This window comes from Nyctibius grandis, chromosome 5, assembly GCF_013368605.1.
Source record: "Nyctibius grandis isolate bNycGra1 chromosome 5, bNycGra1.pri, whole genome shotgun sequence".
Lineage (NCBI taxonomy): Eukaryota > Metazoa > Chordata > Aves > Nyctibiiformes > Nyctibiidae > Nyctibius > Nyctibius grandis.
Genome location: NC_090662.1, coordinates 48,849,737 through 48,863,875, shown reverse-complemented (window position 1 = coordinate 48,863,875; position 14,139 = coordinate 48,849,737). Strand labels below are relative to the sequence as shown.

The 14,139-nt window shown below is 36.9% G+C and overlaps 1 protein-coding gene across 1 annotated transcript in view; it reads right to left on the bottom strand.

Annotated features, from left to right (window-relative positions):
• Positions 1 to 14,139, bottom strand: part of TMTC2 (transmembrane O-mannosyltransferase targeting cadherins 2) — a 274,892-nt gene that overhangs the window by 22,363 nt on the left and 238,390 nt on the right. The window contains 2 exon segments of the mRNA XM_068401614.1: positions 7,192 to 7,256; positions 7,258 to 7,307. Coding sequence (XP_068257715.1) covers positions 7,192 to 7,256; positions 7,258 to 7,307 — 115 coding nt within the window.

The following is a 14,139-nucleotide window of genomic DNA, read 5'->3' as shown; positions in this document are numbered from 1 at the left end:
TTTTTTTTCTATGAAGAGTCAGGTCCCTTCATACAAGAGTTAAGACAGGAGACCTTCAGCATACTTGTGTTTGTTATGTGATTATAGATGCATTTCAGTGATACAAAATGGAAAAATGAGAAAACAAGGATAACACTGAGTAGGGTTGGTTGTTTTTTTTATTTTTTCCTTTTTCTTCTGCTTCCAAGAACAGTTACTAGTTCAAAGAGCATCAATCAACTGAGCACTTGTATCTGGAGATTTTACCCTGTTCATTATATGAGCTTTTACACGCTTTGTTATTCAGTGACCAAATTGTGTTCTGATTTTATGTTCCCATCCACCCAAATTTTAAACATTAGCCACATAATACATGATAGGCAATTAATTCCAATCAACACATTTTGACAGTTATTGGTCTTGGGAGGCGAAAGGGAGGAAGGTTAATCCCTTTGAAGTTTTTCACATAATTCACTTGCAAGCTGAAACCACTTCCTGACTAACCATTTGCCAAGTAGAACCTGGTTTATACCTGTTAACTGTTTTAAATTACTTTGCACATGTATCATCGACTCAGTGGTTGCAGTGGTTAGAAACTATTGAATGTCTAAAAATATTCATTTAATGTGCTTCTGAATCACTCCTGCTGGGCATTAGTAGCACTTGAAATGACTGCAAAAAAAATAACCTCATACTTCCGAATTTCAGGATTTACTACAAGGCACATAAAATTAAACATGTCACAGAGTTGTTTTTTTTTTCTGTTTGCACAAAACTGTCAGGAAACAAAGTATTTCTGAACATGGTGAAATTCTGTACGATAAACAAGGTGCCTTACCCAGGAGGCAGACACAGATGGTACATTTCACCTCCAAAAAGTGTTGTTGGCATATGAACGTGGAACAAATTAAAATTCTGTCCCCTTTTAGCTCAGTGGAAATACAGGGTTGCTTTCCTCCCACATATACATCTTGAAACACGGATCATTAATTCCTAAGTTGAAATCAGTTTGAATTTATAGTTCTCCATTAAAAACTGTTTATAGAAATGAATGCACACCACACTAATCTGGTCAGAAAAATGCCAGTTCCATTACTGGGTCACTCAGCAACAGTTCCTTTAGTCAAGATATGGCAGAATTCTGGTTTCCATTTTCACTGGAAATCTAAACTAGAAAATCATTATGTTAAGCCCTGGAATGGCTTTCCCTTGAGAAAAAGTAAAGGCACAAAGGTAGCAAATTACAGTAACCCTATGCCACTGAGCAGTAAAGGGCTCTGGATCAATGTCAAACAATGGAAGGACACTACTAAAGGAAACATAATTCACACTAGAGTAAAACATTAGATAAAATGTTGATAATAAAACTGAAAGGAAGGAAAGGAAGCAAAAAGTTCGGAAGACAGAGTCCTTTTCATAGTTACAAGCTATATTTCAACCTCTATCCTAAATCTTTTCATAAGGACTGACCTTGAAAACACATCTGATTTCCCCCATTAACATCTAGCATTCAATTTTATTTTAAGGGACAAAAATGTCTCCTCTTTTTATTCTCTCATATCACTTACCCTGAGCCTCCGGACCTACCAGTTCTCTGTATCTTGTTCCAGCTGACTGCCAGTGACACCTCATAAATGCACTTGACAACACATCGCTCTTAGGTTCTCCTGACACCCAGTTATATTCAGCTTGCATTCATTTTGAATCTTTATGTTTATCACTGAAAAAATATTCTTTAAGAGACAAACACCATCACTGCTGAGTGGTTTAGATATATAAACATGTGAATAGGAAAGGGTTATTTTTAACCTGCCTATTGCTTGGCATAAGGCTTCAGACTTATTTTTTTTAGGTGAAATCATGGATGTCAGTCCAGCTATAAAGAAGTTTTCTTCAAAGACATTCCTATTTTAAAATACTGAATGTTGACACTCAGCATTCTTAATGGATGTTTTTGTGTCACAAAATCATAATCAGATTCCATACGCATAACCCTTCATCCACATTTTCTGTTTTACAACAGTTACAAAATTTATATAGATTATATGCTTAGCCATACATACATAAATATATTCAGGCACTTGGACAGTAATTAAAGAATGAATAAAATCTGTTTAGGCAATAAGATAGGTTGAACTTGTGCCTATGAGACTGTTCCAGCAACTACACTCCATGTTCAAACAGTCAGTGTAGTTTGGAGAGCCAAAATACTCTCATACAAATTCGCTGAAAAACAAAGCCCATGTCATCTAGTATTGCTCTAATTTAGACTTTTGTTTTCAAATAGCCAATAAACATGCTATAACTTCATGCAAAATGAATGTTTCCTATAGCAGCCCACTGTCTTACAGAAGCATGAAAAAAACAATTATTCCTACAAAATGTGCTTTTAAGCAAAGCTCGTCCTCCTATGCTTGTTTTCATTTGGAGACAATACGTGAAGCTCTTTTCCTGTTTCTAATTAGTATGATGGTGTCACTACACTGCCATTCGTCATTCTAAAAGTAATCATTCCCTAGATCACAGGAAACCTATCTCATGGCAGCTCACCTCAGTATACAACTACAAAGTGAAACTTAGTACTGTTAATACACAGAATCACAGAATCAACCAGGTTGGAAGAGACCTCAGGGATCATTGAGTCCAACCGTTGCCCTGACACCACCCTGTCAACTAGACCATGGCACTAAGTGCCATGTCCAGTCTTTTCTTAAACACATCCAGAGATGGTGACTCCACCACCTCCCTGGGCAGCATATTCCAATGTCTAATAACCCTTTCTGAAAAGAAATTCTTCCTAACGTCCAACCTGAACCTCCCCTGGCGAAGCTTGAGGCTGTGTCCTCTTGTCCTATCGCTAGTTGCCCGGGAGAAGAGGCCAACTCCCACTTCACTGCAACCTCCCTTCAGGTAGGTGTAGACTGCAATAAGGTCACCTCGGAGCCTCCTCTTCTCCAGGCTAAACAACCCCAGCTCCCTCAGCCGTTCCTCGTAGGTCAGACCCTCTAGACCCTTCAACAGCTTGGTCGCCCTCCTCTGGACTCGCTCCAACACCTCAATGTCTTTCTTGAAGTGCGGGGCCCAGAACTAGACACAGTACTCAAGATGCGGCCTCACCAGTGCTGAGTACAGAGGGACGATCACTTCCCTAGACCGGCTGGCTACACTATTCCTAATAGAGGCCAGGATGCCATTGGCCTTCTTGGCCACCTGGGTACACTGCTGGCTCATGTTTAGCCGGCTGTCGATCAGCACCCCCAGGTCTCTTTCCGCCGGGCCGCTTTCTAACCACTCTTCCCCCAGCCTGTAGCGCTGCATGGGCTTGTTGTGGCCGAAGTGTAAGACCCGGCACTTGTTCTTGTTGAACCTCATGCCGTTGGTCTCGGCCCATCTATCTAACCTGTCCAGATCCCTCTGTAGGGCCTTCCTACCCTCCAGCAGATCGACACTCCCACCCAGCTTGGTGTCATCTGCAAATTTGCTGAGGGTGCACTCAATCCCTACGTCTAGATCATCTATAAAGATATTGAACAGCACCGGACCCAGAACTGAGCCCTGGGGAACACCGCTAGTGACCGGTCGCCAGTTGGACTTTGTCCCATTCACCACCACTCTCTGGGCTCGGCCATCCAGCCAGTTTTTAATACAAGACTCTCTCACTGAAGCTACAGCCACCATATAGAATTACAAATACATGCTTCACTATGTATGTTCCATTAAAATGTATCTGGCTTTGCTGAAAGGCTTCAAACAGGCTACAAGCAAGAGCACAGCAAATACTTCCAAAGTAAAACGCACGACCAGTTACTGTTTTAAGAAGAATCATCCAAACAGCTACATGACCCTTGAAAGAAGCTGTCTGGAAAACAAATTTGTTGAGAAAACAAATTTTACAGGCAAGTACTAAGCAAGTTAAAAGTTACCAGACTGTTGCAAAGAAATTAATTACATTCATCCCACATCTCTCCCATATTACAGATGACTTAATTCATCTGGCAATGTATTATCAGGATCCTACAGAAATCATCTAGGCAAAAAATTAATAAGTTTGTGTAATTAGGAATGGGGAGATCTTTCAATAATGCAAACAGAACTAACCCAATTTTTTCCTTGACTTCAGCTTCAGATTTAGTCACAAAGACAGGAAGTAAACACTGTTGGAATATCTGACAGAAGGAGCAGAACTCTTTCTTGTGACTGATAAACTGAGAACAGGCAATCTATAAATACAGCTATTGCATTTGGACACAGTTAACAATTCTGTTGCAAATTTAAGGAAAAAAAAAATTAACCCACAGCATTCCAGTCTATGCCTTGTTCAAAATTTTCAACACTTGTTACTTTTTATTTAGGCTTCATTTCAATTTAAACATTTTTCTCAGAGAGTAAAGGGATTAAAAAAAAAAGGAAAATATTTTAGCACTATAGTAGAAAAATAAATTGGACTTGGAGGGAATATTGTGATTGCTTTCCATCCAAAGCAGCTGTAAACCAAATTTGAAAGAATTTGCCTGCAATTCTGAAGAAATGTCTGCATGTTTCTGAATCTAGTGACACTCCTTGGGCTAATGGTGGAAACAGGAGTATGACAGGAGGGAAAGATGATTCCTTTCTAATTCAACGGTACATCATATTCTACATATTTGGTCTGTATAAAAATATAAGAATTTACACAAAAATCTCAGTTGCTGCTATTACCTCCCAGTCATTTTGGACACCTTGCATCACCCACATTAACATCAATTTCTGTCTCTTAATCCACAACACATCTTTAAAATTCACCCCTTCTCTCTCACGATAATCAATTCACTTCCATGCCCTGTGAACTTCCGTAATATATTTTCTACCTCACAGCTATACAGTCCATTCAAAATTCTTACTCACTTACCAGTCAGTTTTTATAGCTCTCTACAGTACCTAAAGAGCAGTTGGTCACCTACATGAAAATATTATATTTAATAATTTCAGCCTTTCATTTATGACTGTCTTTAGCATCAACAGTTTCTAGCTGTGTGACTATATGCCAGTCTGAGTATTCCTTTCTTTCCTTCCTCCTCTGTATCTTGGTATCTGCTTTCCTCTTGGAATCACCTCAGCTCTCCATAATTCTAAATATCCTGAAAATCAGCTGCTTCTGAAGTCCCACAGACTCATGATGGATTTGTAACTGCTCTGTCCTAATGTATGAATGTACACTCCCCTTGTCCCACAGCTACTGTGTAAGCAATATATTGAATAAAGTGCTAAGTAATGCAGTGAACAAAGGCAGACAACAGAATAATGATCTTGTAGCAAAAATTAGTCAGATCATAACACATGTGGTTTTAAGCAAATACTTGGCAGCACTGAATTTAACTTTGCCACCCTGACTCTTGCTAAATCCTCCAGACCCCTTTAGACTCCCAGAGCATATTAGGAAGACATTATGATCTTCCACAAAGAAAGCTGAGTATTTAAGTGAAAAATTAGACTAACTGCGTATCCCAAAGGAGCACAGTTTGACTCTAGATAAACTAAACCACCAGGCCTTTTTTTTTTTTGTTTTTAAGGGATTTGGTTTAGTGGTTTGTTTTTTTTTTATTAAAGGTTTTGGTTTCTTGCTTACAGCTAAAATAGCGAATACAGTTTAGAGTCACTGAGCTCAATGCTGGTCAACACCTCCCAAAAAGTGTTCCCTCCCAACCAGATCAAGTAGGGTAATCATGGTGATGTACAGTACAGCAGCATAGCTCTTACTCAGAGAGTGAAAAAATACTCATATCCCGATGTAAAGACATGCGCCTTCAAGACCTGACATGCTTCACTCAGTGCTCACAGAGAAAGGGATTTATTAAACCTATTCCCGTAATAGTACTGATCTACACCACCACATTTTAAATTACACATAAAAAAAAATCACACCATTAAGCCATCTTCCACAACACACTCACTGAAGTCAGGAGTCTGACACACTCTATGCCCTTTCGGATTCAACTTTTATGCCTAACTTGCTATGCTTCTGTCTGTGAATTTGCTTCATTAATCTAAATGTTTCAAATTACTGAATTCTGTCTCGAGAGATATCATTCAGAAATAATCAGGAAGAAGGGAAGGATCCTTAAAATAGCCCATACACCTGTGGCAGGTCAAAATATTGTTTACCAGTGAACCGTTCATCTTGGTTTCCTTTCTAATATACAAGCAGCGAGAGTTATTTCTCAAAGGGTGCTTTGGGGCTTATTTAAAATCCTGGTATAGAACCCTTCATTTTGAAACACAGGTCACTTGGCTGAAGCTGATTCTACCTTCTCTTAATACCATTTTCTTTTCCTCTCATTTCATATTCTAAATGTTAAAATTATAAACAGCCAAGTGAGATATCTTCATTAGAGAAATGATCTCAATAACTGTTTTGTGCTAATGAAGTATATTTTTTATTTCCTTTTTTCATGCATTTTCTACGCATAGATATAATCTAAGTGAAATCAAGTATCCTCATAGCTGTTAAGTGGACAATAGACAATAATTAGATAGTTATCCTAGAAATAAGCATGGAGAATACCTGTTGCAGTAATGTGAGTTTAATGATAATATTCAGGCAGAAGCTTAGTGTTACTGCATATCCAGGTCTGACAACTTTAAAAGGAAAAAAAAGAAGTCTGAAATTTTATTCTATTCAGATAGGAGAACAGAATTAAATATAAGACTATATTTTAAATCACAGATTCTGATAATATCATTAAGTGCTCCTATGAGTCTCAAAGTCATCATTAGCCTGGGAATATTTAGATTTTTAATTATCGTAGTGTTCCCTACTGATATTAACCTAAAATGTGATATTTTCAATATTCTCTAGTTATATCCAGATCAGAAATATGGTCTATTATTTGCAGCTGCTATGCCCCCTAAATTTTTAAAAATCAGGTGAAAGGAAATCCTGCAGAAGGTTCTTCACAAAAGAAACACTTGTTCTTGTATGCAAGCAAAAAGGATCACCTCCTTTTGAACAACAGAAGTTTTAAAGGTAAGAAATCATGAGATAACACATAGAAAATTAGAAATAGAAAGTGCTAAATCCTGCAACAGTTTCACTCCAACTCTTTTTATCTTATTAGCAATATTGAATTGTCCAAAAGAGTTGCTGGGCTTTAAAAAGAATCCTGTGTAAGCAAAGGCTTTTTTCTTCTAATAGAAGGGAGGAAAATCAAGTAAGGCAGATCTAAAAGCACTAACCTGAGCATATGGGCTGCATTGAAAACAACATCAAATTCTGTATTATCAAGTTCAGCTGCTTTTTTTTGCCATCTCAGCTGCTTCTACCAGGCGTGATTCTTCCAGGAGGAACTGACCTGCAATGGAGTGCATGAACGTGAGCCCACAGAAAACAACCGATGGATAATACTTCAGACAATATAGTTAGGAAAAGGAATTAAAAAAAAAATCAGATGTCTCTGATTCAATGTTTAGTCATTTGTTGATCTTCTCTGTATTTCAATATCTTTAAAATGTAGAAAATATAGAAATGCAATAAATATGACAAATAATAACTAACTGCAAGATTTGCAGAACATATTTATGAATGGTGAGAATGATACAGTAAAACTCAGCCATCAAGAAACAACACTCCCAATGCCCAGGAAGCCTGCCATTTAAGAACTTGCCTTTCTGCCTATACATTGATCTTCACTTCCTCAAAATAAAATTAAATAAAAAAAAAATAGCATCTACAAATGAAATATATTCCCATTTTAAAAGCAGATCTCAAAATCACATAAAAATATATATGGTTATATATATGCAAACATATTTCTTCACCTTTAGAATTATAAATGATACTTTACTTTAAAATTATTATATATGTATACCTTGATGAACTGATATTTTATCACATATTTCAGTAACACTGAGAGAATCACAATGGGCACCTTTTTACAAGTTTCCTACATGATCCTTACATTTCACGTAAAAAAATAGAAGATGGCTAAAATCAAGTGACTGAATTTTTTACAAATGACATTCTCATAATCATTTAACCAAGTCAAAACTGAAAAGAATGAATGATTTAGCATTAACCAAACTTTAACTAAAGTACAGTAGTTTCAAAACAAAACACGTAACAACTAGTAGAACTCTATAAAAATGAGTTTCCTTTGAATGAAGAGGGGAAAAAACCCCACACTTGGAAGATACTCAAACCACCTTATTTCTGCTCCCTTTTAATGATTTTTTCACACCTAATTTGTAAAACATGTTATTTTTGGATTCAAGGATTTTTTTCAAAGGGTTTCAGTCGTCTAGGACTCTGTGGTCTACGTAACTTTATATTTTAGAAAAGCTATCTTACGTTATGCTTGATCATACATTCCAGCATCCCATCCTTCCTTTTTTATCTACTTTGTAAACTGAGATCACTCAACCAAAAGTACACCAAGCCATCAGTGGCCACAAGCCTCTTCTGGAACAAACTATTTCCTCTCACAGCAAGATATTTTCTTTTTTTCTTGCCTCCTTTCCTCATACATTCCCTGTTACTTAGATGCTTATTATGTGCACATGCAGAAAATCCAACTTAGCCAGAGCTAGCAAAGTTTGTAGGGTCATAGTGAATCCAGGGATACTTTGATAGAATGAACACGTTTGCAGAAGGAATTACCTCAATACCAAGTGATGGAAAGACAGCTTTCCTAACTTTTTTCCTTCTCTGTGGAACAGTTCAACTTAGCAAAAGATGGAAGATTATTTACTCAGTCACCCATATCTTAGTATTCAGATTGGCAAAAACTGTTGGAAAACACTTCACGTGCCTTTCTGCATTCATAGCATAGGGGTCTGCTTGCTTAGTTACCTCCACACTCTTAATATGTGCTATCCTTTCATGCATTATGATGCTTTGTGTTCATTGTTTCCAGAAAAAGATAATTTCCAAAAAGGCTTTTTTCACACAGAACAATAAGTAAATAAATAAAAGAGAGAAAACATAAAAAGAAAACATGAGAACAGTCAGATCATACGAAATTAACTTGTCTCCGAATTAGAAACCATTGATTGAGGTATTAATGACGGTCTCTTATGAAGGGAAAAAAAAATAACTGTGACAAAAGCTACAAGTTTTTCTTTTTTTTTTTTTTTTTCTTTTTTTTTTTTTTCTTTCGGGTAACCACATCAGGGTATGCCTTATATATCGTAGGACAAACTCAGATATGAATCTGAAAATTCTCAGACAAGTTAAATCTAACCAACCACAATGGCAAACTCACATCTCTGATTTGGGCTGAATTCCTATTTTCTTTGAAGAGAAATCTTGAACCAAGCATTGACCAAACTAGTATTCCAATTCTCTTCCAACAAATGAACTAAAACAGTATCTCTAATCTTTAGGTCCTGCTAACGCAAACCAGCCTTAAACTGTATCATTAAGGTTCTGTTGTTAACAACAACATGGATTAGCAGAATGAGACACTAGTAACTGGATGTAGTATGATTCATCCAGCTAGGGGGAAGAAAGAGGATATAACCTATTAGATTTCAGACATGGTAACATTCCAGATCATTCTCAAAAAATTATATACTTAATTTAGGAAAAATATTTTGCAGGTTAGAATTTAAAAATAATGTCAACTGATCATTAAGTAATTAGTTCCATGAGGAGAAAAACCTCTCATTATTGCCTTCAATAAAAATTACTCAGGATTTTTTAGAGACAGATCTTTAGAAACATACTTCTAGTTTTCTGTAGGAAATATTTAACATTGAAGCTCAACAGAGATGTTATCTTATGTATATTTATAACTACCCCTAATGTAATAAAATGTAACTGATACATTCTATTTCATGTGACATAATCAACAAATTTCTTGACTTTCGATTCCTTTTATTAAACAGTAAAATACTTGCACTTCATCCATATAATTTCTAAAATATAAACATTATTGGAAACCACTTCAAACCAATACTAATTGGTTTACTGGTGCTTTTAATCAACACACTAGGTTAACTCTTAGCTCTTTAAGAGGTCCCAGAAGATCATGAAGATTATTATGAAATTTGTACATGCTTTAGATTTCCACAAGAAGTCTAATTAGAACAGGACAACATTACATATATTTACTGAAAAGCAAGTGCACTGCTAGATGTTTTAGTTAAAAGCTTGTTTTCATTAATTGTTTTTCTAGAACTTTGGCTGCATACATTCCATTAGTCTACATGGACACATCAAAAACGTCCCATCAACAACTCTAAACTAATGTTTTTAAATTGTTAAAATCAAAATTCGCTCTCCATTTACTACCAGTTCTCTAAAAAATGTCTCTATAATAGGATTATTATTTTATATAACATATTAAAGTATTATCTTTATTACAGGTTTGCCAAAAAAAACGATTGCAACTACTGCATGACACCAGCCAAGTACAAGTAAAACATTCAGTTCTCCAGAAAAGAAAATTCTAGGACTATGCATTACCATAAAGAAGTCTCTCCCCTGTACTAGAGGTGGTAATAACAGTGGCATTAACTCATGCTGAGTGGGTAGGTAGCAGATGATACATAGCAACCTCCTGAAACCTACTGCAGCATCCTTTACACCTAAACCCTTACAGGATACTGACTGCAAACAAAAGAGGGGAACAACCCGTAACTGCCTTACTCATTGCCTGAGTAGAGGTGATTTAATCACAGGCTGCTGATTAAGCATTTCCTTAATTGGATGGGCTATAAAAGTAACTGACTGCTACCTTGTTAATCTAGTGGAAAAGTCAATACCTGAGTGTATAGGTGTGTGGTGGGTCGTCCCCCACCAGCATCCTAGCACTCACGCAACCACTCAGCCACCCAGCAGGGTGAGGGGAGAAAACAGGAAGAACAAAAGCAAGAAAACTTGTGGGTCATGATAAAGACAATTTAACAGATGAAGAAAAGAAGGGAAAAAACCCAACAAAAATGGCGAAGTGAAGGAATTTGCTCACCACTTCTTACGTGTAGACTGATGCCCAGCCAGTCTCCAAACACAGGCCACCCTAGAAGCCAAATCCCTTCTTCTTCCTCTGCCCCAGGTTTTATTGCTGAACATGATGTTACAGGATATGGCATATCTCTTTGGTCAGATCAGGTCAGCTGTCCAAGCTGTGTCCCCTCCCAATCACCTGCCCATCTCCGGCCTACTCGCTGAGGGGGCAGAGTGGGAAAAAAAAGAAAACCTTGACCCTGTTCAGGCACTGTTCAGCAACAGCCAAAACATGGTGTGTTATCAAGGCTGTTTTAGTGACAAATCCAAAACACAGCATCTTCCAAGCTGCTATGAAGAAACTTAACTCTGTCTCAGCCAGACCCAGTACAAGGTGGAAACTTTCAAAGGATAATTGATTTGCCAAGTTCTTCTGAAAGGCAGACTAATTTTATTCACACATCTAAATTTAATTTAAAGCACTTAAGTAGAGATATCCCATTTTGAAAACACTAGCCACCGTTTCTTTTAATATGATATACTAAATTCATACAAGAACGAACTGGATTGGCAGTTCACTGCTGCATTTTCTTCATTAAAAAACAGACTTCTGAAATTTTCCTGTCAAAGCCATAAAGATGTGCTTTCGCAAGAAAAGAGCACTAGCAGGGCAGAATATTAGCAAGGTGTTGAAGGTGGATCAGAAGATCTGATCCACAAGCCCCTCAATCTAGGAACCACTTGTGTGGGTCTAAATTTACATGCAGGATTTTCTCCTCTGACAGGCAGCAAGCAAACTGCATGATTTATGAGACACTGCCCAATATCACATACAGAGCTTTCTTATTGCAGGTGTCATGACTCAGACTCTTGCCAACAACATAAATTATGGTAGCCTGATTGATTTTTGAATCAGAACCAGCTTTTGAGAAAACAGCTTTCTAGAAGCTCTGAATCCCAGATTTTTCTTCTTCAAGGAAAGCATATTTCTCATTATTATTCATCTAGCGCACGAGTGGGAAATCCACAGTCCAGGTTCAGGTGTGATCTTTAACAACATTGTTCTTTGCCTGGAACAACATTAGTTTTTTAAACAGATGCTTTCACCTTTCTTGCTAGACAGCACAGAGCTGAGTGTAAATGTGTAGCCAAGAGTTCTTAAAGACCTTTGACAGCAGAGAACTGATTCAATGCTTCACTATTCTTTTAGTCATTTTTCTCTAAACAAAGATATCTAAGCATCAGAAATAGCATAAAAGCTGAAGAATTCTGTACCTAGAGTCTTGTTCAAACTTATTTTTCTTGCAAATCATCAAGTGGTTTTGAGTCTATATCTGACCAAAAAAATTTTAAGGCAATATATGCAATCTACTGAAAAATAAGATAAAAGTATATATGTAATTTAAACAGCAACAAAAAATTTCCAGTTTCTAGGAGCTGAAAAAAAAACAACTTATTTTCATCTTCTGTCGAAATTTTTAACAAATATTCATCCACAGACATGAAAGCATAGAGCTCTCTATCCTGAATAACTGTCTCTCTAAAATGATCATGAACATTTGTAAAGCATTTTAAGACATGTGCTAACACCAGTTTAAAAGCCATATATCTGAATTCATAGCTCTGCAGCTTTATTGTAATATGAAAGGTATTAACTGGTTGGGATATGCGGGCGTGTAACAATCTTTTATGTTCAGAATACAAAGGCATCAGTGCCTTCCTCTAGAATGGGCTCAACTATTCCCTACAGGCACTATAAGCTTTTATTTTACTAGATAAAAGTGCAAGTTGCCCCAATCTTTCTTTAATTGAAATGTTCTCTCTCTTTTGCTCACTGGCAAACATTCAAAGGTGCTTTGTACCAGAACAGAGTAGGTTTCTGAAATAGCTCATCTTGCTACTGCTGCTTTTAAAAAGAACCATTTTTAATGTTCTCAGAATGCTATTGGTTCTGCACTAACTCAAACTTCAACAACTTACACTCCTATCCCAATATCTTCAGTAATCCAAGCAAAATCAAGTAAACTACCTTCTAAATAAGGACAAAAAAACTTCTAATCCCACCATAATAGGGAATAGTTAGCATTTTCTTCTTTAATATATTTTTGTCACCAAGTATTCTGCAACTTATCCTCTTCGAAGGAGTTTTCTCCTTTCATGGCAGCAACTTAAAAAACTGTATTAACATGAAAAGTGGATATATCAAGACCATAGACTCAACTGTCAAATCTGTTTATTATAAACTTCATTAGAAGTTCTTTTGGCGCATTCAACATAAAGGATTTCAAGCTGAATATTCGTTGGTACTTTCAAAGCATTTCAAGTTTCAACAGAAACCAAAATAGGTATCGGGTTCTGGCTGACCCAGTGCACTGTGTCTGTCTTTGAAGCACACAACAAGGATACAAGATCATGTCTTGAGAACGGAACGACATTCTCACTGGCATGAGCAGAACCACCACTGAAGTCACCATCAACTTCAACTCTGCTGTGGCAACGCAGAGCAAAAGAGCAGATGAAACCAGAGATTTCTGAATGGAAAATTTCAATAGCATTCTGTGGAAGAAATGAGAGGAGAGACTTTGTCTCTGAGTTGATTTCCAAAGCTTTTCAGGTGATGAATCAATGTTGTAAGATGCCATGACACGACCTAATGTAACTGTTTCCTTTAAGAGTTTCAAAACAGATTCATTGACTGTGAATACGCAGTTCCCAGAGCAAGTGAATGTTTGCTTAAAAATCTTGCTTTCAAGACCTGTTAAGACAATTTCTTGTTGAATGTGTAGGATGTGACAGAGGAAACAAAGAGAACCTACATCAGGATCACCTAGATGGCAGCAGCATTCTAGTTTCTTTTACTGCTCCTTATATCCTGTTCCATCTCTATCTAAAGCTGTTCTCTGGCTTTCTCACTGGAAGGGCTTTTGGGGAGTTTATCCCCTGAACTGGTTCCCATTGAGAAGATCATTCCATGCAAATAAAATATACAGAAAGACTATGCAAGCCAGTGGGTGCTGCAACACCAATATATGCACTGGCTTAGAAAAATCTTTTTTTATTAGCCTTTTTCTTTGTCTGAAAAACCTATCTGTTGCAGTTGTGCTAAATATACCATTGGATGTCATCCAGAGCACAGAGATAAGAGAGAATAAATTAAATTACAAGCCTTTGGGACTTGATGACTGAAATTGTGACCACATCTGGAACACTGGAAGCACTCACTAAAACATAAGATTAAT